Source organism: Lissotriton vulgaris, chromosome 9, assembly GCF_964263255.1.
Source record: "Lissotriton vulgaris chromosome 9, aLisVul1.2, whole genome shotgun sequence".
NCBI classification, from domain to species: Eukaryota; Metazoa; Chordata; class Amphibia; order Caudata; family Salamandridae; genus Lissotriton; species Lissotriton vulgaris.
The window spans coordinates 1,227,723,591-1,227,751,415 of record NC_141697.1 but is presented as its reverse complement, the minus strand read 5'-3'; the positions used below and the strand labels follow the sequence as shown (position 1 = coordinate 1,227,751,415).

Below are 27,825 nucleotides of genomic sequence, written 5' to 3'. Positions count from 1 at the left end.
CTCACCTCTTATCATCCTCTCCGTCCATGCTTCCCTCCATCCACCTACCCTTTTACCTCTTATCCTCCTCTACATCCATGCTTCCCTGCATCCACCTACCCCTCTACATCTTATCCTCCTCTCTGTTCATTCTGAGGTACTACTTATCTATGTTGGAATATAATGTGAATTACATGTGCCCCGTAGTGCTTTACAGGCCACTGCAGTGGGTTCTTGTGCTTCTAAGCGCCGAATTATAAGTGACCACAAGTGTGCCAGGCTGCTGTGCCGTGGAGCGCGCCTTTTAGTGTTTGAGCATGCGCAGCGGCAGGGTGTCTGCAGGTGCAGCGAAGGGCACCCGAAGCTATGTACGCGGCAGAGATTCACTGCACGACGTTAGGTAGAGAACGCACATTTGTGGCGTGTTTGTGTAACTGTGAGTGCTGGTGTGCACAGGGGTATTTGTGTCTTTGTGTGTTTGCCGGCGTGTATGTGCCTGAGTATTGGCTGTGTCCACATGTTGGTTTTTAGTGTGTGAGTTCGCGTGTTCCGGTCTCTGTGTGCCATGCCCCTGAGTTTACGTGTATTTTTAAGTCGGTGTATGCACCTGTTTGCGTGACTGTGTGCAGAGGGGTATCTGTATCAGTCGGAGAGTGTGTGACTCTGTATTCAACTGAGTGCGAGTGAGGGCTTTTTGTGTGTGGGATTGGGTATTGCGGTGTCTGTATGCCACTTACCTTATTTTCGGTGCATTTTATGTCGGTGTGTTTGTGTGTGACAGCGTGAGTCTGTGTATTCTTCGAGGGCGAGTCGGTGTGGTTCGTCCGGGTGTCCCGTGCGCGTGTATATGTTTGGGGCAGCGTCTGTTTGTGAGTGTGTCTGGATTGCTCTTTGTGTGCAGGTGTCGGTGCACCTGTCCTGTGTGCACTTCTGTCTGCATGCCTCTTTGTATATGTGGTGTATGTTTCGTTTCAAATGTGATGCCCTTGACCGTCCAACTAGCTACAGCAACAATGTGACGCCACAGTGTGACAGCTCCCTGCTTGTAGTGATGTTGTAGTACAATAACCCAGACACACGCCTTTAAACTGCAGCACAACCCTCTTTAATTACCATCTGCTCTAGCAATCTTTCCTTTTGCAACAGGAAGTACACAACTTAATGTAAGCCCGAAACTGCTGTCATTCTTTCCTAAATCTGCTGTAATTTTTTTTCTGAGTAACATGCAATGCTGCTTTCATGGAAGAAACGCTGTTCGCTTCGGAGCGAACAGATCTGGGTGCAGCGTTTGTTTAATATTACCCCAGTCACCCAGCCATGATAGTAAGGACTGCATATTCGTCCTAATTGTAGACTTTGTTGTGCCCATGGAAGGCATGCGTATTTATTCTGGGATTTAACATTGCATTGTAAAGTTTCTTATTTGATCAGTTCTGGTGTATATTCTGGGTTAAAACTTTGGCTGGGTCATTTTGGTGTGCTCAAAATTTGATTGCTTCCCAGGAGTGATTCTCGGATTTTAGATTTGGTGCGTGGATGCTTAGAGTGGGTAGAACAAGGTGTGTGGCTGGTCTCGGTGAGGGCTGCTACGCCTACGTCTTAGGTGTGGAGAGTTGGTGTGCGAATGCGCAGCGTGGAGGCCCACTCTGCAGGGGAGCTCAGGGTGACTGGTTTTACAGGGATGAACTGGGGCAGGGGTGAGACCCTCCAGGTCTTTGTTTGAGATGCTCATTCTATTTCTCTTTCATCCAGTCCAGTCTTGTTCTTTGCATTCTCGGGCTTATAATGAGAAAATCAGTTACAAGACCCAGAATACAAATAAAATAACTTAGTTAAAATGAACCACTTACACGAGGCAGAAGGGACCTTGAGCGATCTGGTTTTGCAGATTGCTGCTCTGTTTGGTGCAAGGTAGGTAAGGGGAGCAGAATCTTGGCAGTTCGACAGGAGTGTCAGGGAGGACACTGGAAGGAGGAAGGTCTTTGGATGACTCGGCAGAAAACTTTAGCATGACCATGTGAAACCATTCCATAGGAATGTCATTCATTTAATTGAGTTTTGTGCAAAGTGCACTTGTTACACAGTGCATCAGTGTATATCGAACCATCCTTTGTAATGGTTTCTACAAGGCATGACACGCTTGTTAATTCTGCTGTGGTCTCCTCTCAGGCTGCCTCTATCCTGTGCCCACCAGGGGCACTGGACTCGGGCTATGTTTTAAGACCAGGCTAATTTTTTATGTTTTAAGACAAGGTTAATATCCCCGCCATGGTCTTTTATTTACTCTGTTCCCCAAAGAAGACTCCTCCAAGGAAGACAGCCAAAAATTCTGCCTGTTGTTTGAGCCTTCCTGTGCACAGCTGTGCAAAGCATCTTTAGGAAAGAGGTGATCCGTGGTCCTGATGGGGCTCAATTTTTGAGGTTGACGGAAGGCACCTGGGGGCTGAGTAGGAGCCAGCATGAAATATTATTTACAGCGCTTAATGTTGCACTTTTTGCCACCAATAGGCGCTGTACATAACAGGTGTTACTATCACCCGTTTGCATGATGGTTGGGGTATCGACCTCGGAAGGATGAAACGGGGAGTTCGCCTTTCCTTGATTCTAACTGCTACAGGTTAATCAGAGAGCGAGTAAAGAGATCACATATTGTACACAAGATACACACCTGAAGTAAAGAGGTTTAACGCAGCCCGTTTGTAGTATGGGAAAATCAACTGGAAACCAAAGTAGAGAGATAAAACTTTGACGGGAGTTTTAGAAACACGTTTCTGAAGCAGACGGTTCTGTGTATGTATGCAGGAGAGAGATGCGTTAATGTAATTTAGCACATTGAACCCGCACAGACATTATGGTAATGCAGGTGTTTTTTGGCAGACATTGGTGTAGGGCCACGCTGTAACAAAGGCTGGGTGGAGGGTTCCAAATGCCAACCTTCCTTGGGGGGGATGTTTTGTGTGCCTTAGGTCACCCCTTGGTGATCCGGGTTCAGAGAGTGCGTCCTGGCTTTGTGCGTGCTGGCCGGGGTGTCGCGTAAATGGCGGCAGGTGCTGGTGGGCTGCCATGGTTGGCTGACCTCCTGAGTCACTGCCAGCCCATTGGCCACACGGAGAGCCATTTATTTCCTCACAAGTGACAGATGTGCTTGGTGCACGCCAGGCCTGCTAGTTGTGACACGCCCCCCGCAGGGGGCAGGGGGCATGGAGGGGCGAATGCCTCTCTTTGTTGAGGTCTTGAAACCGTCCCTCTGCGTGAAAGAGATCGCCACGCTGTGCCCCTGTGCCACCCTCCAAAGTAACCTGGATGGCATGTGCCATTTATGGAGCATGACAGGGGACCACCATGGCAAAGGACGCAGCTGCCATCAGCAAGTGGTCTTTAAAAACGCATTACATATTTTTTCTGGAATTTAATTAAATAGTGGCAGGATTAGCAAACTGTTTCGATGAGTGAGTCGTTAAAGCTTTGGCCCATATTTACTAAGGTACAAACAGGTCTCCTACATACAAGGTCCCTACAAAAATACAGTAAATGCTAAACCAGCTTCGGCTTAAGTGCACTTTGTAAAACGACTACTATACCCAAGCTCTGTCACACAGTGTGACCTTTAGCACACAACCTTCTTTTTGAACCCAAAGCTACTCTTTTTGTTTCTGAAGGAGGGATTTAATTAAGCCATTTGTATTCCAATAAAACACATTTTAATACATTTATAGTACAGATCCAGTAAAAAAAGGTAGCATTCTTCATATATTTGATTAGGCAGGAACACACCCAAAAAGTTCACACTAGTAGTTTAAACTCACTATTTCTAATCATGCATCTTTACTGCTGTTCATCTGTAAAGCTGTAATCATACATATTTTTTGTATTTTGCTGCTTTCACGCCGAGACTATATTATACATAGGGGCCCATACGTGCTCTTGAATATACATTGCGCCACCTGGCAGCTCTGCGACACGAGCTCAGAGGATACTGCCACTACAGTAGCTCGGAGTGTAGTCTGTAAACAGAAAGGTGGGAATAAAGCAAGTGTCAATTGCAGAATAATTGGTACCACTTGGTACCACTGCACCAGCCACACTACTTCCCTACTGACCGTTCTCCACTTCAGCCCCGTCTAAATTACAATTCCTGCTTGTGACCCTTTTGCCTGCTTGTGCTTGTTTTCCTGACCCTGTTGCCTGCTTGTGCCTCCGTGTGCCCCTGTTGCCTGCTTGTGCCTCCGTGTGCCCCTGTCGCCTGTTTGTGCCTCAGTTTTCGTGCCCCTGTTGCCTGCTTGTGCGCCCCTGTTGCCTGCTTGTGCCTCCGTGTGCCCCTGTTGCCTGCTTGTGCCTCCGTGTGCCCCTGTCGCCTGCTTGTGCCTCAGTTTTCGTGCCCCTGTTGCCTGCTTGTGCGCCCCTGTTGCCTGCTTGTGCCTCCGTGTGCCCCTGTTGCCTGCTTGTGCCTCCGTGTGCCCTTGTTGCCTGCTTGTGCCCCTGTTGCCTGCTTGTGCCCCTGTTGCCTGCTTGTGCCTCCGTGTGCCCCTGTTGCCTGCTTGTGCCTCAGTGTGCCCCTGTTGCCTGCTTGTGCGTCCGTGTGCCCCTGTTGCCTGCTTGTGCCTCAGTGTGCCCCTGTTGCCTGCTTGTGCCATGTGGGTGTGTGTGGAGGGCTCTGTGTGGCTGTGTGTGTGGGGAGGTTTGTGTGGCTGTGTGTGTGGGGAGCTTTGTGTGGCTGTGTGTGTGGGGAGCTTTGTGTGGCTGTGTGTGTGGGGAGCTTTGTGCGGCTGTGTGTGTGGGGAGCTTTGTGCGGCTGTGTGTGTGGGGAGCTTTGTGTGGCTGTGTGTGTGGGGGGGGCTCTGTGTGTCATTTGCGAGAGATAAAGCTAGTGGCATTGTAAATGACAATGCCATTTATTTATGTTAAAAAATACATAAATAAAAATAATGTCAAGAGCAATGCCAATAGCTCTAACTTTAACAAAGGCGAAACCATTGCATTGTAAATGCTTGTTCCTTGCTGTGGCAATAGTCAGGAAAAGATATGGACTAAAAATATAACAGGATTGTAATGAGATATGAATTGGTTTTGAACTTAACTCACTGAATGCTAATAGGTCAAGCAAAATGGTTGTGCACCAAAGTTACTCATATATTTAAATTTTAACTCCTCCTTGCATAATGTTTACAGATTGTTATGATCTGGATACTTATTTACCGTACCACTTTTATTATACTAGTTCCTGGTATTTTTTAAGTCTTTTTAGATTGAATTACTGCACGTATTTATTCTTTTAAAATATGTATTACCTCGATCGATAAATTTACATTGTGTCTGTAAGACTTTCCATTCCGATAAATTATTAGCCCCTAACTGTGCAGATATCTTATGTATGTTTGTACCAAACTTCATCTTATTTTATCGGTACCCTATTTCATTTCATGATGAATGTATAAATATTGTACTGTATTCTTTTATGGTTGTCTTAACCGAAATAAAGAAATAAAGAAAGAATAGCATTTTGTAGCAAATGGGTAGTACTAGTCTAATATTCCTGGATACTACTAAGTGCAATCAGGGAATAGGCCTTTCAGTTTCAAACTACACCATCCAGCATCACTCTAAAACTTGCTAGATATCAAAAAGAAGCATCACAGTCTACCAAATTAATTTCCGTTTTGAACAACTGGAGCGCCTATCTTTTCAGATGCATAGAAGTGGAGAAGTGTGGCTCAGGGGTTAGAGGCGGCAGACCCGGAAGCTGAGATCGGCCTCGGACCAGGGTTCAATTCCCCACCCCGACGGGGGGTTGGGCTCAATAATTCCACGGACTCGATAATTCTCGCTCCGGTGCCTACTCGACTCACGGGTTCACACTTGCTTAATCTCCACAACGGCCCCTCGCGGCGGGATGCCTGGCTTTCACCATGTGGATACCCTGCCGGGGTATCTCACAGGGGAATACCAGGACGGGTTCCCTAAGCAAGCGCATAGATGCCTGCGATGTGGGCGATTTGCGCTATATAAATACATGTACATTTACATTTACATAGATCAACAGATATGAATTATCGTGATTCTTCCTCTTTACAAAGACAACCTGTTCCTTTTTGTGGCCACCGTTGCTTTGCTTTGATTTTTTGCAAGAGAGTAGATATCAGGCACTTTGCATCCTAGACCCACACCCCCAGGGAGATGCAAATATGTCATATGAGATGATATATGTGTATAAACTTTCTTTACCTAAGATTCAGTACCTGCACTGGGCAGAAATCAAGCAAGCATGTGAAACGATGTAGGATCCACTGCTGGAGAACTTCATTTTTTTAATGGGCCCAGTTTCTGACTACATGATATTCATGGAGGCATTTTGGGCCAGATGTACAAAAGCCTTTTGCATTTCTTAAGGGGCCAAATCACAATTTGAGCCCTTTAAGATACACAAATCAGCCTTTATGTACAAAGGCCTTTAGGGAATCACAAAGTGAGATTTCAACCCAGTTGAAATCACTTTTTGTGATTCCCTGAACAGGAAATTGCAAATAGGGATTTCCTATTTACAAGTTCTTAGCACATGTGCAAAGCATTTCCTAACTGCACAATTAGAATTTATAAAATGCAATTACCATTGACTTAAAGTCGACCATGTGCAATTTAAAAGTAGCATTTGCAATGCAATAGGTCTTACATTTTCGAAACTTTGAGCTATTGGTATTGTAAATGACAATGCCTTTTATTATTGCAGGTTTTTTAAACAAATAAATAAATAAAACACTGGCACTTGCAATGCCAATAGGTCAAAGTCTCGCAAATACGAGACCTATTGCACTGCAAATTCTTTTCTTCATTTCCCTTGGGGCGCTGCCTTTACTTATGCTCGGTACACTCAGGGGCTTGGACTAAAGCGTTACAAAAACAACACAGCCACAGCGTTATATTTTATGGCAGCCACCTTATCTGGATGAAAACATTTAAGATTGGCTATAATACACAGTAACAGTCCAGAAACAAGGTGCCCGGCCGCCATGATTTAATGTTAAGACAAAAAACAACGAGCTGCATGGTCCATCCCGCTAGTGGTGCGTTGCCTCATTGTGAAACTGAAGACGCGCATAGCGCACTGAACAACAACAAAAACGTCCACCATTGCTAAAGCTGGCGTCCCATGCTCTTTAGAATAATTAAGTAAATAGTTCTCCCGAAGAGATAATACAAGCCATACTGTAAGGACACGTGTAAAAGGTCCAGTCCTGGTAGGAGATTACAATATAGGACAGGGAGGTACTAAGGGAGGGCTAATAAGCATATAACCAAATCAAAAGCCAACATTGAGGAAGGACAATCTCAGCAGCTAATTGAAACAAGCATTTGCAATGCAATAGGTCTCGCATTAGGAAAGTTTGAGCTATTGGTATTGTAAATTACACAGTTTATATTTATGTGTTAGTTTTGAAAATAGACAACTTAATAGCTTTGTCATTTACAATGCTAATAGTTTTAACTTTCGCAAATGTGACACCTATAGCATTTGTAATGCAATATGTGTTGTATTTACGTGACTTAGATGTATTGATATTACAAATAACAATGGCTTTTAAATTTTTTTATATTTAATACTTAAATAAAAGATATTGCCATTTATAATGGCAATAGCTTAAACTTTTGTAAATAATTTTTGGGAAGATTATGTTAATTGTATTTTATTGTGACGAAAATCCAAGAACAGAAGTGAAATATTAACATCTTTTTGTGACATTTGTAATAAAGCTTGAAACATTGAGAGAACATATTTGAACCAGTTGTTGAATCGTTGCACAGATTGATGCTGTGGTGGTGCTGAGTGATGTTGTGGTGGTGATGAGTGATGCTGTGGCGTTCAGTGATGCTATGGTAGCGCCTAGTGATGTTGTATTTCCCATGAGTGATGTTGTGGTGGTGCTGAGTGATGCTGTGGCGAAGCGATAGATAGTTAGAGGGAGGGCGATAGATAGATAAAGGGAGGGCGATAGATAGATAGAGGGAGGGCAAAAGATCGATAGACAGAGTGATGGCGATAGATAGAGTGAGTGAGTGCGATAGATGGAGTGTTTTTAAGTTGCATTGAGTAGTGTAAGTATGAGGTGTGTAGTTATATGGCACTGAGTGGTATTATGTGGAGTGTATTTACGTTGCATTGAGAATAGTAATTATATGGCGTGTAATTATGTGGCATTGAGTGGTAATATGGGGAGTGTATGTTGTATTCAGTAGAGTAATTATGTGGCACTGAGTGGTATTTGGAGTGAAATGTTGCATTGAGTGCAATGTAATTATGTGGTGTGTATTGTGTGGCACTCAGTGGTATTTGGAGTGTATGATGCATGGAGTGCAGTGTAAATATGTGCTGTGTAATTATATGGCACTGAGTGGTATTTGGAGTGTATGTTGCATTCAGTGTAGTGTAATTATGTGCTGTGTAATTATGTGGCACTGAGTGGTATTTGGAGTGTATGTCGGACTGAGTGCAGTGTAATTATGCGGCGTGTAAATATGTGGCACTGAGTGGTATTTGGAGTGTATGTTGCATTGAGCGCAGTGTAATTATGTGGCAGTGCAGTGTGTGTGAGGCAGCGCAGTGTGTGTGTGAGGCAGCGCAGTGTGTGTGAGGCAGCGCAGTGTGTGTGTGAGGCAGCGCAGTGTGTGTGTGAGGCAGCGCAGTGTGTGCGTGAGGCAGCGCAGTGTGTGTGTGAGGCAGCATAGTGTGTGTGTGTGTGTGTGTGTGTGTGTGTGTGTGCCATAAATGTGTAGTTAGTGTGTTGGCAAAGGGTCATCTAGTTTGGCTTGGGCCTGTCTCTGGAGCGAATGAACAATATTCTAGTGGAGAAAGAGTGCTGTGGCAGATCTGGTAGCCTGGTGTCACATGAGCCTTCTTTGCGCATCATTAGTCGTTTACTTTCATGAAAAGGAGGTGCTAAGAAATTTGAATCTGGGAAGTTTGGCAAAGAAGGTTAGATGGACTTGTGTGAACGAGGTCAACCATTGTACACAGAGTATGCGGGCCTTATGGGGAATTACAAATATAATTGGGAGTTGAGGAATAAGCACATGATCGGAGAAGACAAGAATTTTGATTTTGATCTGTCCAGTGTTTAATTGCTACAAGGCAATCCAAGAGTTTCTTTTGGAGGTGGGGGATACAGAGAAAAAGATATGTGTGTCATCATTAAGGAATTAAAAAGAGAATGCATAAAATAACATGGTTCACGGTGCAAAATGAGAATAGGAGAGACTTAGGGGCCGATTCTTGGCAAATGGTAGGGAGGGAACTAGGGCAGTGATAAATAGCCAGGGGTGGTAAGATAAGATGAGGTTCTACTTTTCCAAACAGTCCCCAGTCTCTAGTGATGAGTGGGGAGACTGGCCACATTTATAGAAAGGAGCAGAATGCTTGGTAAATCAGATTTTAATATTTTTCGAATTCTGCATCAAGTGCATGTACACCTGACCACTCTTCTTCCCCAGAAAAGCACCGGTAGACTTTCCTAGGACGCTTTTAAATGTGTCTTTATCATTTTTGAAATAGGGTCTTCAGAACTGGTCACAGAATCCCACATTTAACCTCATATTTTCTCTTGTTCCTTGGGGTTCTGTGCTCTACCTGCGTTGCTTTGCACCTGAATGTATGAACTGAAGGTAACACCTACAAGCCAGTTTCACAGCTCTTTTGAATGGCACCTCATTAAATGAATTGCCTTTAAGGAGTGAGAATAACTGTTCCTACTTCGGATATTTGTCAGGGGCACGGGCCTGTACATGAAACTTTCATGTGGCATTGAATGGCCATCAGAGCTGTCACAGACATTTTGAACATGTGCAGCAAAGATGATTCTCCCTCACAAATGTATAGTATTTTTCTATGCAACGGCTGAGTGCATGCTGTTTTGATTTCAATTATTTCCAGTCTTGTTATCTTTAAATAAGAGCATCTGCATGCACCAGTAATGTACAGGTATATTCCCATCACGAAGACATTGAAAATCATTTTGCACTATTCATAAGCTTCTAAAACACAAACAGTGGATGACGTAAACAGAGTCTGGTGTATCTTTCTTTTAGCTTCTGCATACATTGCATCAAATCCCGGAGTACTTTCTGATATCTTCAAAACCTTTAAAAAAATGTTTCATTCAAAGATGTGATTTATGACCCAACATTGTACTCACACATCCTGCCCATAAGTCCGGCATTGCTTTGCTAGACCGAAAGCACTGTGACCTGCGGCCTCTGCGGCACGGTAATTCACACATAATACCTGCTTTCTGGAGCATGGGATTTCCAACTTGCGGCACCCATTCCACTGAGGGAAAAGCTTAGCAGTGTCCAGTGAAATATAATCGCGGCACAGCGAAAAGCTCCGCCGTGTACAGCGGCACCTAAACATTACAAAACAAGTGTCGTCATGAAAAGTATGCCGAGATTACTTTCTCAACCGACAATGCCTACACGGACAACCTTCACCCTGCCACATTAAAGATCCTGTAACATCAAGTCCTCTCGAATGCTAACGTAACCATCAAACTCCCCAAAAGAAACATCTAGGAAGCAGGTCCGCTTTTCTTCGGAGCTCAGATCAGGATCGCTGAATACTCATGGGCGAGTTCGGTGCTCTGGGCCGAAGCCTCGCACCCCCAGCCTAGTATATCTGATCGAATCATCATGTCTGAGCCCTTGAGGACGGGATCCGCTGCCTGATTTGAAAGCCTCTGCGCACAGGGCCCAACAACGGGGCTGGCGACCGAGGAAGTCTTCTCATCCCAGCCCGAGGCCGGCAGCGGAGAACCCAGCCGGTCAAATAAGATCAATGTGTAATGAGTGCTGAGCGGGAGCTCAAACACACGGTTCTCCCACACACAGAATCACCTCTCATGCACAGCCACACACACTCACAAACCCATTCAACCATCTCACCGCTCAGCACACGGCCGCTCCAATTTCTCGCGGGTTTATACACATAAAATACGCCCAGTGCATTCTGGGAATCATTTGCCGGGTCATCATTACCGAAACATAGAAGATGGACAACAAAACTAGGGCCCAATTGCACGAGATAAGGCAAAATATATGGCACCTAACACCCATTATTTGTCGAAGAAATTAAATCTATAGTGACAAAATCTTTATTTTTGTCTTAAGAGTGATTATTAAGGGAAAAAGGTGCAATGTTATGATGTTAATTATTCATATATACTAGACACATAAAGATAAGTGTTTTTGATATAATGGTTGACGGCTCAGATGTGCGCAATACGAACGTACGGTATCACGCTCTATTGATAGCTGAACAATTTTTCCTTTCAATCCGAGGGCTCGGTTTCATTTATAAATATGGCGGCTGATCGTGCCAGGCCTCTGTCCGTTTTCACTGTTAGTATCTTTGAAATTATCCCTCACCTCTGCGATTGGCTAAAGCTCGCGGCCGACCGGAAGTCCCGCCTCCCGAGGTCCGCGAGCTGGCGGCGCATGGAGCGCCCTGCCGTCCGGGGTAGCCCGGGTCCCCAGGAGGGGGCCGGGGAGAAGGAGGAGTGTGGCGCCTGTTGCGGGGCTCCTCTGACCTGAGCGCAGTCGGTGAGTGGGGCCCAGGGCTGATGTGAAGTGCGTGCGTGCCTGTGTGTATGCCTGGGGGGGAGGGAGGGAGGGGGGGGAGGAGGGAGGGAGGGAGTGTGTGCGCGCGTGTGTGCGTGTGTGCGCGAGGGAATGTGTGTGCGCATGCGTGACTGTGTGTGATTGAGAGAGAATGCGAGGTAGGGGATAGTGTACCTGTATGTGTGCCATATGCCTGCGTGTGCATGCGCCCGCCTGTGTGTGTGTGCGGGCGTGCATGCAGAGGGGTGGGGGCTGCCCGTGTCTGTGTGTGAGCAAGGGCTTTGCGCATGCGCAGCTATCAGACGCTCGCTCCCGAGGTGAAATCTGACCTCGTCAAAGCGCGCGTCTGGTAGCTGTCCACATTCCTAAATACGGGCCACAATAGGTCTGAAGCAGACACCTTCAATGCTCACGCATTGTGGGTAGGTCTGCTCGACCTAAAAATGGGCGGAGAGTGGGCAGAGCTTCAGGTTCATAACTGAATACAGCATGCCTTGCAGAGCAGGCGGTGCCCAGGCTCGACCTAAAAAGAACCCCAAGATGCTTTTGTTTTATAAAGTGTAATAGAGCGCACACAAGACCTTAGGGCATATGTGTGCATAACTATTTTTGGGCACATTACGGGGTGCCTTTTGCCCATAGCCATCCTTGGTTTAGCATTTTGGAAATGCAAAACAAGCCCATTGGTACGCATGGAATAGGATTTCCTAATTGCAATTTCCTAATAGCGATTCCTACTCGGTAGGAATCGCTATTAAGAAAACGGTAATCTCATAGATATTTGTTTGCATTTCTTATATAGCGATTTCAATGGAGTTGTTATTTAGGAAATGCAAAATGCATTTTCGTACATCTGGGCCATAATGCTATAAATTAGAACATGATGGAGAATGTGAGGTTGATTTCAACATTAGGTACACTGGATAATTATAATTTTTTCACTTCGATAGAAAACATCAAGGCCCTCTGATCGCCCTGTTAATAGCAGGTGAATATGGGACGGTTGTAATAAGCTGTAGTTCATGGGTTTCCAAGCAAAAATTAGCAATAAATTGTGACAATTACGCATTTATTAATCTCTCATTCAGGCAGAGAATGGCTACCCTGCTCTAAATAAGTAATACCGGTTGAACGGTGTAAAGAAAGGCGATTACTTCACATGTGTCTAATTCCCAGAGCGCCCTAAATTAAGGCCACAATATTAAATATGCCATCAGAATGTGTAAAAGAGTAACAAGAATTAAACTTACCCTGTCCCGGGTGGAATACTGAACATATCTTTGATGTTCCAGAGATTTAAATTCATTTTCTACTATCTGTTGAAAGAAGCAAGACATTTTACCTCTCAGCACTATGTACGCACACTTTTAACAAAAGTTAATACATCACTGTTTTGGGGAAACAAAATTTTCAATTGTTTGCATGTCAAACTATATGTACTAATGCAGCTTGTTAATATACTTATATACCAGTACAATGATTACTTTTCTGTGAAATAAAAAATAAATCGTACAGTGTTTCCCATAAGGCAATGGGTCTGAAGAGCTCAAATTAAAAGAATACCCTCCCACACCCATTAAAACAGTGGTTTCATCTCACCATGCAGGCTCGATTATCAGATGGTCAGAAAATCAATAGCTTATGAGATGATTCAGTGGCAGGACATAGGTGCATGGAGAAACTTACAGTCAGCCAGTCTTACTTGTGGATAATAATAAATCATAATCAAGATGGCTGTAGTTCTTTTCTTGCTTGTATCCAAATCTCTATGTCAATAATCGTAAATTGGGTACCTTTTTGTTGTACAGTAGTATTCCATTTGCGTTTGTGTGTGATTGCAGAGCAAGTGAACAATATACCTACATAAACAAGCATTTAGAATGCAATAGGTTTCGCAGCATTAAAGTTTGAGTTATTGGCATTGTGTATGACAATGCGTTGCATAAAATTTTCTGCAAACTTTGATTTGGTGAGCAGTGAGAGTGTGTGCAAGAGTACGCTGTTTTTGAAAGCAGTGTGGTAGAGAGTGCAGGAATTTGGGTGACCTGAGCAATGTGGATGATGCACCTCACGCACGAGGCTGACGCAGTTATTATTCACACAGCTCTGATGGTGCACCTTAGGCATGGGCTCACAGCTGTTATTCACACAGCTCTGATGATGCACCTCACGCACGGGCTCACAGTTGTTATTCACACAGCTCTGATGATGCACCTCACGCACGGGGCTGCCACAGTTATTATTTACACAGCTCTGATGATGCACCTGAGGCACGGGCTCACAGCTGTTATTATTCACACAGCTCTGATGATGCACCTTAGGCACGGGCTCACAGCTGTTATTATTCACACAGCTCTGATGATGCACCTCACGCACGGGGCTGACGCAGTTATCATTCACACAGCTCTGATGATGCTCCTTAGGCACGGGCTCACAGCTGTTATTATTCACACAGCTCTGATGATGCACCTTACGCACGTATTTTATTTTTAGACGTGGCCCCTGGACCATGGGTCCGGCCACAAAAGGAACAACTTACCAGAATATTTTCGGGTGGTCATTTAAAAAGAAAATATTTCTTTCTGGGGCTACCATGAAGGGGTTGGGGATTTTTTTCGCTTCTGCCGCCTTTTGCAACATTTAATCTAGTTTGGGTCCAAACAACTTTAGGCCTGTGAATGGCTACTTCTGGAATAAATTTCTCTAAGTGGATTTCAGCTTTCATGACTTCCTCCAAAGAATCTTATGATCTGCCACCATTACTCCTACCGAGGCCATAGCTGTTCACAAACTATAAAATGTGGTGTCTGAGAGAAATATGGAAAAAATTTCTAGGTCTGCCAACATTTTTGAAGGATCCTCATTTTCTTGAATGCAGTCATAAAGGACTTTCATGGCATAAGCCGCAAATGTATTTGACCTGATGTCAAAGTTAGAAGCTGCGTACGACCTTTTTGATATCGAGTTCTACATTTTTATCTACCACATCTGAAAGAGGAGCTTTTTCAGAGGCAAGATTAGATGTAGAGGCCATGGATGCAGCAAAAGTGTTATCCCTTGGAGTTTAAGCAAAATCTTTCTCAAAATCCTTTATCAAATATTTTTTTGTCAAATAACGTACGCTTTTGTAACCTGCACACATCACTTTTTCCTCCTGGAATTTACCGATTGCTACCTCTTGTATTTTGGTTGCCCACTATTGTCACTTTTGATTCATGTAACTTAATGTTTCCTTTTGCAATTTGTTCACTTGTAATTTCCTCCTCATGCATCATTACTGTTCCTATTGTGAAGCGCTCTAATGCCTTTCGGGTAAAGTCTGCGTGTTGTGTTGTTGCCTTTTACCTTCATCCCCTCTTGCCCCCATCAGGCCTCCGTCCCATCCTCGCGCGTCCCCTGCCCTGGCGCTACCCTGTTCACCAGCTGGTAATTTGCGTATGCACAGTTGAGGGGTTGTGACTGGGATGACGTGACCGGCAGCTGCGTCCCTCCGCTCCTGCCAGGGTGTTGTGTTTAACACTTAATTAAAGGAGGAGCCTTGTCATCACTGCTGCCTGCCTGGTGTCTCTCACACTCACTTAACTTTGTACGCTTTTGTAACCTGCATACATATCACTTTTTCCTTCTGTAATGTACCGATTGCTACCTCATGTATTTTGGTTGCCCACTATTGTCACTTTTGATTCATGTAACTTAACGTTTGCTTTTGTAATTTGTTTACTTGTAATTTCCTCCTCATGTGTATTCATGATCCTATTGTGAAGAGCTTTCTGATAAAGTCTGCGCTACATAACATCGCATAAATACATAAAAAAAGAGGGAGCGTGAACTGTGTGAACATATATAAACACCATTAAATAAAATACAATGAAATAAATACGGATGGGCCGGCTTGGCCTGGCATGGCCTGGGGCAGAGGCTGGTGTCCTACCTTTGAAGTGCGTCACCGTGTCTCTTCAAGGGCTGGGGCTGAGCCTGGGGCGCTGCCGCAAGTTCACTGTGGTGCGTGTGGGGCCTGGGTGTGCGGCAGCAGCAGTGTGACACACGACGAGTGTCACCAGTGACTCACGAGTCCTCCTCCCGACCTCCGCTCCTCTCCAGCAAGCAGTCCGGGTCAGACAGTCTGTCTGTCAGTCACCGGCCGGCCGCCCGCAAGCACCACCACTAATATCACCGTCACCGCGCCGAAAGAGAGAGGTGAGGTCAGCCCCCCGCATATATGGAAAGCTTGCGAGGGCGTGGCCAGCAGCCGGAGAATATGGCAGCACACTAGCGGGTCTCCGGCCTCCTTCACTCATTAGTCACAAATATCCAATGCATATTTGTGCTAATTGAGCACTTATCAGGGTGGCTGCACACCAGCGAGCCGCAGACCGGCGATCCGGACTACCCTTAGCAGCAGACGGGACTGTTGGAAGTCTGTGCACGAAGAGGCCTGTGAGTGCTGGGAAGCCCCGGGTGCCGTAGGCGCTGGTGCGGCAGACGTGGTGATACTGGCCGGGAGTAGGGCCGCCGCAGGAGGGCACTGATCAAGCTGTGGGCCCGGTGGAGACCTAACCGGAGGCTGGGAGCAACGCTGTGGGCCTGCCAAGACCGCGACCGTCAATTGAGCATGGAATAGCGGGACACCAGCTGGGCTAAAGACACACAGCAGGCACCGGTGAGGAGTGAGCGGGCCCCCGGGACCGGCGACCTGCTCCACCCTCGTAGCCAGGGGTGAGAGGTACAGAATGACTCGGCTGGTAACGCGGGGCTCCCATGCCCGAGGGAGAGCCCCGCATGGGGGGGCGCGGGGGTGGGGAGCTGTTCTGTGTGTGTGCGTGTGTATGAGCGGCGGCGGGGTGGTGTCTCTATGTGTGTGTGTGCGTGTGTGTGTGTCTGTGTGTGTGTTTGTGCTTCCAAGGAGCCATGGGAGACAGGAAGCGTGCGCGACATGATCCCAGTTCGCAAGCTTGCGCGTGCACATCACTTGTCTCCTGTCTCCCTTGACTCCTTGAAAGCAGAAACGATTGCAATAGAGTTTCGCTGCGACGATCGCTTTGCGATCGGTTCGCAGGGCGAAACCTAAAAATGCGCAATTTATATGGTGTCAATTTTTAAAACATACATGGATTGCTACGTTTCACTGGGGCATGTCTACCACAAGCAGAAAACAGCAGTTGTAAAATGTGAGTAAAAAGTAAATTCATATAAATGGGATATGCTGTGTACAGAGAGAACAACTGTTGTCCTAACACTTTATTAGTGTTAGGGCACCTGCTCCAGTTGCTTTTAGATCCATGTCCTGTGCCATTGTCCCACTTTTTTCTACCTTTATCTAATAAAATATAATGTCCAAAGCAACCCAGGCTCCAGTAAAAAGCAGCAAAATGTAAAATCAAATGAAAACTTTCACGTGGTGCTAGAAAGAGCGCATAATGGTATCCTTTGTATATTCACCAGTGATTTTAATCTCAAACAGGCAAATCACCTTAGAAGTTGTAGTTTAAGAAGAATGGACGTGTACGGCATACTGCTCCAAACTTGAAAATACAGCAGCATAAATAAAATAGACCACGCCCTACTCCGCATTTTAAAGAGGCCCCGGGAAGTCGGGCACTCAACGGCTGCTGCCAAGGTGGCATCCCAATTACTGTCACAGGAAAATATCTCAAAAGTGAGTCCGTCTTGGACTACACCTTTTTCAGGCTCCCCCCTTTATAATAAAATTGTTAACTTAAACTTAAATGCAAGATGTGAGAGTGATCATTCACCTCAGATCATCAGGACCATGAACTCTAAAACCATAACATGCATATGAGGCCATAGGCACTCAGGATGCAGACAGCCATTGGCAAAGTGTCAGATGGACCACCCCCGCTTCAGCTAGCTATAAAGAGTGGAAGCAGACCGCACAACATTAAACTGGGACCATGGAGACCAAATCAGGGCTAGGCAAACAACTTTGAACTCAAAATCTATCTCTCAAAATTCATTTAACGGACCCCGCAGAGATCTCAACTGAGGAAAAATGGAAAGTGGTACTTGAAAACCCTAAGGCTCCAACGTTGAGCAATGACAATTGAAATTATGGCCACCAACAGTCATCCCAATCCGCACTCCAGCGTGAAAAATTCTGTGAGCTATGCAAAGCATATAAAAAAGCAATCTGGTTAGCAAAAAGATCCTAAAAGAAAAAGGTGTGGATTGACATTGTGCAAGCCTGTAAGAGTAATAATGTCAAATATTTGTGGTTACTAATCAACCAACCCAAGAGAAATCCAAATGCCCCTTCAGGCAACAATGTCACTGAAAAACATGGGGGAGGCATATTGAATCCTTAGATAAACAAGCATTTGCAATGCAATAGGCCTCGCATTAGTAAAAGTTTGAGCTTATAGCGTTGCTAATAATAATGCAATGCTAATAACTCAAACATTTAGTAATGCGAGACCTATTGCAGCGCGGGTGCCGCAATTATAGCACAAGTAAAGAAATAGAAAAAAAAGTCAATTTCTTTACCTTTGGTATAATCGGGGCACCCGCGCTTTACTTTGTAATGTTAAAAGTAAAGTGCTGGTGCCGGCATTATACCAAAAGTAAAGACATAGATGTTTTTTCTATTCCTTTACTTTTGGTATAATCGCGGCACCCGCGCTTTACTTATAACATTAAAAGTAAAGCGCAAGTCCTGCGATTTTACCAAAAGTAAAGAAATAGAAAAAAATATATATTTCTTTACCTTTGGTATAATCGGGGCACCCACGCTTTACTTTTAATGTTAAAAGTAAAGCGCCAGTGCCGCGATCATACCAAAAGTAAAGAAATAGAAAACAAAATCTATTTCTTTAGCTTTGGTATAATCGCGGCACCCGCGCTTTACTTTAAATGTTATAAGTAAAGCGCGGGTGCCGCGATTATACCAAAAGTAAAGAAATAGATGTTTTTTTCTATTTCTTTACCTTTGGTATAATCGCGGCACCCGCACTTTATGTATAACATCAAAAGTAAAGCGCAGGTGCCGCGCTTATACCAAAAGTAAAGAAAAAGAAGTGGCGAGCGCATCATGCCTGTGTCTGGGCGCGTGCATAGCTCCCCCCACGGCCTATTGGTGTCTATTACGCGCTTGGGGCGCATAATAGACACCAATAGGCCGTGGGAGGAGCTATGAGGGTGCCTCTGGCCAATAGCGTGCATTCTTTTACAATACGGCGCACGCAAAGGCCAATTGGGGAGCTGAAAAGGAAACGCACACGCACAAGCGTGTGCAATTCCTAGGTCAGCTCACAATTCCACGTCTTTCACCTTCAAAATGCCTCGCGCTGCTGCGCAGTGCAACGCAGGCGCGAGGCCTAAAAAAGAGAACCACAGACCTCCTTCATCGAACAATGATAACAGCACAACCGCTTTATACATCTCTGCGAGCGAAAACAAAGGAAAAATGTAATAATGCAGAAGGGAAGGGGCCCTGGCCCAAATGTGCTTGGTACAGCAATCTAAGAAGAAGACTGAAATTTCTGGTGTGCACACTTTTATTTTTTGTTGAATTTCTACCAAAAGAAAAGGTAGTACCAGAATCATGGCGTGGCTCAATTTTCCAACCCATATTCAAGAAAGGCCAGTATGAATTCCCCGATAGCTATCACATGATCGCCCTTCTAGATGTAGACTGAAAAATATTTGCTAGTCACTACTAGCGGAGCTGGAAGCTTGGGCAGAAAGAGAAAATGTTATTGTCTTCATTCAAACTGGATAACTTACTTGCACTTACAATGATGGCTGAGATATATATCATCAATAAGAAACAGCTCTCATATTCCTGCTTTGTAGATTTCTCTAAAGCATTTGACCACATAAACCGTAACCTACGGAGAAAGCTGGCCGACTGGAACATTCTTGCAAAACTACTATGTCCTGTCCAATTATTGTATTCAAACAACTGGGCAATGGTCAAACTTGATTCAAACAATGGCTTGTCATACAAAATAGTAGTCATAAGGGGCCTGAAACAAGGGTGTGTACTGGCCGCACTACGATTCACTCTGTTTATATAGGATCTAAGTGCACACCTCGACAAAGCCAAATCACATTCACCAAGATTGTGACATTGTAAGGTGACCTCATTACAATATGCAGATGATGTCGTTCTGATGAATTTGACAGGCATGGGCTCCAGAGGCTCTTAAAACAATCTCCATGCTTAGTGCGCCAAAATCGAAATGGTGGTGAACCTCACAAAAAACCCAGATAGTGGTGTTCGGAGGAAAGTCAGTTAGCTCCTGGGTGGACTGCCAATCTCAAGAGGGAATTTCCTATAAATATCCCAGTGTTTGGCTGCAGGAATTCCTTTTCTTACGCTTATATCTAAACTCAATAAAGCCAAAGACCGCCTCATTAATTGCTGCCTTTCAATGATTTGTATGCAAACTGCAAAGTCCTAGCTTGGCTCCTCTTCTTGCTGTGATAAAAGCCAAACTCATTCCAACAATTAGCTTAGGCTCAGTGGCTTTTCTGGGGACTTTCTAAACTCTGCTCAAAGCAAGGTATTTTGCATCCTTTTCCACCTACTGCAAAGCACTATTGCGGCTGGAATTTGGTTTCCTAAACCAAGTACTAGTACAACATGGTTGTCTACTTAAGTACATGTCTTTACTAAGGCTATCTGACCAGTCGACACTGCGTGCTGAAATATGCGAAGAAATCCAAATGGAAACTCCAAAGACAAACTGCTGGGTGAAGGCTTTTAATTTGGCTACGAATGCCCTCGAGGCAAAAGATCTATGGGAAGCAACACTGTCCCAAGCGCTCTTCATAATATACTTGAACAAGCAAATAAAGAAGATCTCATGGTTGAGGGATAAGAGTATTTTAGTAAAAGAAGCCACGTGTGGACAGTCATCGACTCTTACAAACAATCCCACCTGTAACCATATTCAACTGTTTTAATGAAATTTTGTGTTAAAATAAAGTTCCTGCAAGGGGCCAAACTAATGACTGCATGCCAAAATGGACAAGGAAACAAACCTGTGTTATCTAAATGTAGGCTTTGTCTATAACACAACGAAAGTCTAACTTACATCCTTTCAACTTGACCCAAGTTGCTACCGAACGTCATGCTTTGCTGCATAACCTTTTTAATCGGAACAGTATCAGAACAGGCCACCATGCCTTACTCTTTTATCTAAAAGGTGAATGCACCGAATGGTTTGCGGCTTTCATAAAATTCATCACAAAAGCCGATAAGCTGATGTTAGATAAATAGCTAGAGGCTGCAATAAGATTACGAACAATAGCTACACTCTCTTAGCCGCACTGCTATTTCAGCACTCCAACCACATAGTATGGTAGCGGCTACATAGGTCATGATGGACAATAACAAGGTCCAAAGGAATACAAGGGGACACTACTTATGAATATCCTGCTTTGTTGCTTCTTTTTATTATCTAGCACACTTTATTACAAATTTTGCACGAACAGGAAAAGTGGACATGTAATTCTTAGCTAAATGTCAAATTGTAGATGTTCATTTGAGGGGGGGGATGAGCAATTGTATCAAGCTTGATATTTTTTAATTCCAGCCCGAGTAAATGTTACCTCGTTACACCTGCACTTTATATTTAGTATTATAATCAATCAATCAATCAAGGCATTTATAGAGCGCGCTACTCTCCCGTAAGGGTCGCAAGGTGTTGTGGTGGGCGGAGGAGTGCTGCTACTGCTCGAACAGCCAGGTCTTGAGTAGCTTCCTGAAGGTCAGACGGTCTTCAGTCTGCTGGAGGAGGATGGGGAGGGCGTTTCAGGACTTGGCGAAGAGGTAGGAGAACGATCTTCGGATGCGGGGGGCGGTGGCGAGGTCGGCGGAGCAGAGCTGGCGGTTCGGGGTGTAGAAGGAGTCGTCTGTTGAGGTATGTTGGTCTGGTGTTGTGGAGTGCGTGGGTGAGGAGCTTGAAGGTGATCCTCTTGTTGACGGGAAGCCAGTGCAGGTCTCTCAGGTAGGGTGTGATGTGGCTGTGGTGAGGAATGTCGAGGATCAGGCGTGCGGAGGCATTCTGTATGCGTTGTAGTCGTTTCAGCAGATTGGCTGGGGCTACCGCATAGAGGCAGTTTCTGTGGTCCAGCCTGCTGCTGACGAGGGCCTGGGGTGACTGTTCTTCTTGTGTCAGTGGGGATCCACCTGTAGATCGTTCGGAGCATGCAGAGGGTGTTGAAACAGGAGGAGGAGATGACATTGACTTGCTTTGTCATGGAGAGTGTTGATTCGAGGATGCATCCCAGGTTGAGTGCATCCAGGGCAGTTGGCCACCAGGAGTCGTCCCAGGCTGAGGGGGTGGAGCCGAGGATGAGGACCTCCGTCTTGTCCAAGTTCAATTTCAGACGGCTGCTCTTCATCCATTCTCCGACGGCTTTCATTCCTTCGTGGAGGTTGGTTTTGGCAGTGCGAGGGTCTTTGGTGAGGTAGAGGATCAGCTGTGTCGTCGGCGTAGGAGATGATGTTGAGGTCGTGCAGTCTGGCGAAGCGAGCGGGCCATGTAGATGTTGAACAGGGTCAGGTTGAGGGACGATCCTTGGGGTACACCAGAGAGGCTTTGGATCAGAAAGGGGGAGGCAGACGCTCTGTGTTCTGTCGGAGAGAAAGATGCTAAGATAAGAGGCATCATTGTGGTACTAGAGAATGGGGTGACACTTCTTCCCAGAAGAGTATTTTCCTCTTTACTGTTTTTCCTTCATACCAACCTGTACAAGTACTTTTTGCGCTGTCACATGCGCACTATATATTGAGTTCTCATGGACAGGTTGTTGTAAGATAAAATGCCTACAGCAGATCTTACCATTTGGGGAGGGCAGAGTAAATGCTGTTTTGCGGTCTTCTCCCATTTTTAGTGTAATTTTTGCAAACTGTACTTTATATTTGGTACTTTATATATGGTATTACGTAAGAGGCAGTGTAAATAATAGGCAACCATGTGGATCAAGAGGGAATGGGGTGTCACTGCTGCCTGGAAATGTCCAACCTTTGCTTGTCTCTAATTTGTGCTACCCTTGCACAGCTGTCGTTCCTTGTGATACTGTGAACTTTACAATGTTATATTATATACTGATGGGTAAGTGCACTTTACAATGGGTTCTCTGGGTAGAGGTTTAAAAAAAACAGATAGGGATGCATTTGAATAAGGTATTGCAGGCTGATTCTGCCTTCCTGAACATAAACGTACAAGTGACTGTTTAATTGTAGATACAATTGCGATATGTCCTGATTGCCACTAAATTTGGTGTTCATAAAATATCGATAATGATAAATAAACTTTAAAATATGTATTTGCTAAACGGCAATGCTTGCCTTTCTTTTTGAAGCACCCCTAACCATAATAAAAGCTGAGCATTAATTCTCACCATTTGCCACTGTAAACAGTTTTCATACAGATAGAGGATCTCACGAGCTCTATGACCGCCCCGTCCCCAGGGCCTCCTTTCTGTCTCCGAGGCCCTGGCGGGGGGAGAGGGGGGGGGAGGACGGGCGCCCCGAGGGGACCCCTCAAATGCCAGCCGCACCTTTCACTCCTTCCCCGCGCTACCGCCCGCTGTGCTCAGCCCCATCTCCCGCCTCTGCGGGGCGCAGTCCCCGGCGAACCCCCAGAGCCGCCCATCTCCCGCCTCTGCGGGGCGCAGTCACTCGGTGAACCCCCAGAGCCGCCCATCTCCCGCCTCTGCGGGGCGCAGTCACTCGGTGAACCCCCGGAGCCGCCCTGACAGGACTCAGCTTACCTCAGAGAGCCAGGGCGCCGCAAGAGTGGAGTGACATCCGCGACAGCCAATGAGAGGCGGTGAGACGCACCAGCCGACCAATGAGCAACCGCGTAGGGCGGGCTAACCGGGAGTGTAGAAAAAGAGCGGGATTTACGAGCAGCCCTGCACTCGGCGCGTCACCGCACCCCCGGCTGAGCGTGAGTACCACGGTTTAAGGTAAATTACACCACCATGTGTTCAAACCTTCAGTAAATATAAATATATATATATTTTTATTTTGTTTATTAAGTGGGATTTGATCATACCCATAATATTGTCATTGGATAGTAGTTAGTCTCTCCCCTACTTTTAAAGCATAAAAATGTTGGCAAAACAATTATTTTGTAGTTCTTGATGTGTTTTATATGAATGGGCTAAATATCGTGGTGGTAAGTAACATTTCATAATGTAACAGATGATGAAAAGTATTGAATTATTGACATGTAATTTAATTTTACAGAGTTTATACAGCGCAAACTTGACCCAAATCAGGTATCAGAGCGCTTTACATAGCACCAGTTGCATTACATGAGGACACATTCATTTTTGTTAGGCGCGGGAAGATTAAGTGATTTGCCCAGAACCACAGGACGTTCAGTGTCATTGCCGAGACCCGAACTCAGTTCCCCAGATTCGAGGTTGGTCGCCCTAGCCGTTAGGCCAACTCCTCTCCCCATATATATATTGTGTGTTGTATATTATTGGAAAGCAAGAGTGGTAATTCATAAAATGACCTCATCCCCTATGTCTTTACAGCCTTGAAAAAGCCACAGGGGTCATGAAACATGGTGGCTGTTTTGCTACCGAAAAGTGGTGGGCTGTCTTGCAAATGGATGCTGCCTCGATTAAATTTAGCTGTTTGATTGTTTTTGTATTCAAATTTACTGTACTGCATCATTGATTTACCTTTGTTTCCAAACCTAGAGTTTATTCTTTGTAATGTACAAGATAACAACCATTTAGGTTACATTTTTGTTTGAAGTTAATACATTGCTTATCGGAGGATAAATCATGTGATGAAGATATGTAATATGAATCTTTTCTAAATAAAATAATGCATATGAAATAAAAAATGCATTTTGGAGGTCACCTTGGTTGCCTCCTGCTACAGTTTACTATTGTTTATAATTTTTTGGGGTGATAGTGGGCAACTACCACCTTGGACTGCACCAATACAACAGATTATCCCATATATTTGCCTTTTTTTAAATTAATTAATCATTTAGTTTTGAACTACTTGGGATGCTCCTCATCCTAGTCCCCAGAACCATAACTGAGGCCCCTTATGCCCCTGTGCCAATAGTGGGCCCGCCATTCAGCCCAAGGCCTATGAATGTGAGACATGGGCATTTCAGGAGCCCTCTCAACACATTTCGAAGCAGCCCCAATAATATTGCGGTATGCTACTACTAGTACTCTCTTTCTAATTCCATTCTTATATTGATGAGCCATGCTGCCTCACTGATAGACCATTTAAATATCTTAACTTACCTAAACAGACTTTTTTCTACAGTGTTCTTGTCTCCCCTTTCATGGTGTCGCTCCATCCCTACTGACTTCCGTACCCCCCAGGAACTGCTGCAACATTTACTGCATTTAAACACAATAGGGCAACCCAATATTCCCCCAGAAAACTGGATAACTAATACAAAAACAAAATGTTCCTTGAGGGATTATTTCCAATATATTTCAAGTATCATTGACCTATTAATCCAATACTATATTCAATATGTGAAAAGCACTGTTAACAATATAATGAGATGAAACTCATGTGTAATGATCAAACAAGTTTATTATTATCTTTTTATTGCAATTTATTTTTATCATACAAAAATCATTTATCACATAAACAATATATATTTAGGGTTTGATTTACAATTTACAAAATTTGCACAACATCACTGTAGCACCCCACATGATCAAACCAAACCAAACAATTACACAGTAAATCTAATAAGATCAGTGGGGAACAAGGTACCTACTAACCACATATATTCAAATAAACAATCTAATTAGGTTTCTTCTTGTTTGTTTAACAATCTTAAGGACATATACATTCATTATCACTGTGATTGGTGTTAGAGAAGAGGAATTGTTGGTGTTTTGTTCACTTAAGACACGAAGAAACCGCATTTTGGCCTAATGTGCCGATGAGTCCAGTCCGTGTTTTCCAGGTGTAACTGACAGCCAGTCAGTCAGCCATTCTGCGCGAGGAGCAGGAGCAGCGCGGAGCAAAGGCGCCGCTCCCTAACCTCAACCTCAGTATCAATCTCAAGCTCCCCATAGCAGTCGACAGCCAGGAGCGGGGGAGAGGTGAGTCGCGGTCGCGCTGCGGGTTGGAAAAGAACTCTGCATCCTCAAACCCCAGTAGCCGCCGCTGACAGCCAGGTGCGGGTGAACCGCGGCCGTGGCCGTACCACGGCAGGAGAAAAGCCGGGAGTGAGCCTGGTGTGAGTAGCTGCGGAGCCACGATCAGTGGGCGGTCCCGCAAGCATTTTTCCCATTTTTCCCCACTTTGGTGCATGGTGCACGGCTTGGGGAGAGTCTGGAGAGCAGGTGAGCGGGGTCTGCTGGCATCTTTCCCCCCACCTTGTTCACAGAAGGAGTTGCGAGTGGAGTCGCAAGCGGAGTGAGACTGCCGCCTCTCCGCCTTACCGACGTGGCAGTGTTGGGACAGCCTAATCAGGAAGGAGCCGGGAAGAAGGGGTTACCTGCCAACCTCCAAGGCTGTGGCAAAAGCTGAAGCTGAGGCTGATCCATTAAAGAAATGGGGTAACCCAAAACGGTACTGGACCTGGGTAACGTATTAGTATAAACAGACAGTGGTCCAAGACCTATTATTTTAAACATGGAAAAAATCACAGTTAAATAAGTCAGGGGGCGTGTGTTATTTTAACCGCCCGGATCAATTGATGAAGAGAGATAGAGAATAGGCAACAGCGACAGACTAAAGATGTAAGCACAATATTTTTAATCTATTGTCAGGGATTGGAAACACAAATTACAATATTTCAATCTATTGTCAAAATAGAATACACAATGTTATGTACTTTTTTCTTTTTTCTTTTTTATGCAATGTCCCGTATTCAAAACGTGCAGTAGAACAAAAAAGGGTGTTAAAGGCAAGTGAGCGTGACAAAGTGAACGGAAAAGAATCACACAGATTTAAGAAAAAATATTCCAGGCAATTCACAAGAAACATCAGCCAGAGATGGCTGGTACCATATAACCTGACCACTTCAATTAATCAACATAGATTCTTAGTTTTTTACTAGACAACAGATGGCGAAATATGTCTGCACTATAACAGCAAGGGGAATGCAGTTAGTGGTCCAGGTTGGTTAAATGAAATGTCGACGTTTCGACTCGACTAGCGGCCATGCGGTCGTTTTTTCCTGGGCCATGCGAGTCTTCTTCAGGACAGGTGGGGACGGGACAATAGGGATCCCTTTTGGTGACCCTATGAGAAACATATAAAAAACCCATTAGGGTTTTGGGCTGTTGCCTAGTAGCTTAAAAACAGGGGCAGAATTTCAAAGACGCTTACCCTTCTAGGAGAAAATGGTCATGGTTCCCACTCCACATATACTCAGTCCTTAAGATTTCAGGGCAGTTGTCCAATTGGTCTGGAAAATCAAAGTGGAGCCTATTATTTTTAAAAAACATGTGTTGACCTAGTCTTAAATATAGGCGGAATATATTGTTGGATAATTTACCTTTGTTGTCTTGTTACGATTTTCTATCCGAAGGGTGGACATGTGGCACTACATGTCTGGATTAACAGTCCCAATCCTAGGTATTGGGTGTTTGTCAAGATCAGGCACTTCCTCAAGGGTTAATCAATAAGCCTGCAACATATAGAGCCAAGTAGTGAAAGGGGCTTCCAAAATTAATGGCAGATATGCACACAAGCATGCGACCAAAAGATTCCGTTTACCTTAATGTTTGTGTCTCAGGTAGAAGGGTCGGAGGATTGTGTTAGTAGAATCAGAGCCTCCGTGGGGGCTGAGTCCCGGAAGGTCGGGTCGAGATATCCTATGTCAATTACGGGCCTCTGAAAAGAGAGCTCCGTGTTAGTATAGGCGTCTACATACGATCAAAACACATGACGCATAGGGCACGATCACCTAAACAGGCTTACCCCAGTTGGGTCCGCGATCGTCTGAGGAGGAAGCGCGTCTCTCAAGGAACTCGACGGCAATGCTCGGCGAGTAAGCCAGAGCGTTGCCTGGCAACCTCGTTAAGTATAGTCCGATCGTCTCGTGTAGGATAGAAATATTTATTTATTTATTTATTTATTTTTGTGATTTGTTGAGCGCGGCGAATACCCGTGGGCGTCTCGGCGCTAATTGATTCCGTTAAATTCCCTGATCGCTCTTGACAGGCTGTGTTGGACTACTGATCGAAAAGCCAGGTTTTCAATAACTTTCGAAATTGCATAAGTGAAGGGGAGGACTTGATGCAGATCGGCAGGGAATTCCA

At 44.9% G+C, this 27,825-nt stretch overlaps 1 protein-coding gene and 1 non-coding gene across 2 annotated transcripts in view; both read right to left on the bottom strand.

The window, feature by feature from the left end:
• The window catches only part of IHO1 (interactor of HORMAD1 1), a 285,901-nt gene extending 273,015 nt beyond the window's left edge, over window positions 1-12,886 (bottom strand). Inside the window, exon 1 of the mRNA XM_086936886.1 lies at window positions 12,831-12,886. Within this exon, the coding sequence (XP_086793012.1) occupies window positions 12,831-12,886 (56 nt within the window). The remainder of the gene's footprint in view (window positions 1-12,830) is intronic.
• On the bottom strand, window positions 10,563-10,931 carry LOC147693113 (small Cajal body-specific RNA 2). The gene has a single exon (XR_015300272.1).
• Window positions 12,887-27,825: the final 14,939 nt, after the last annotated feature.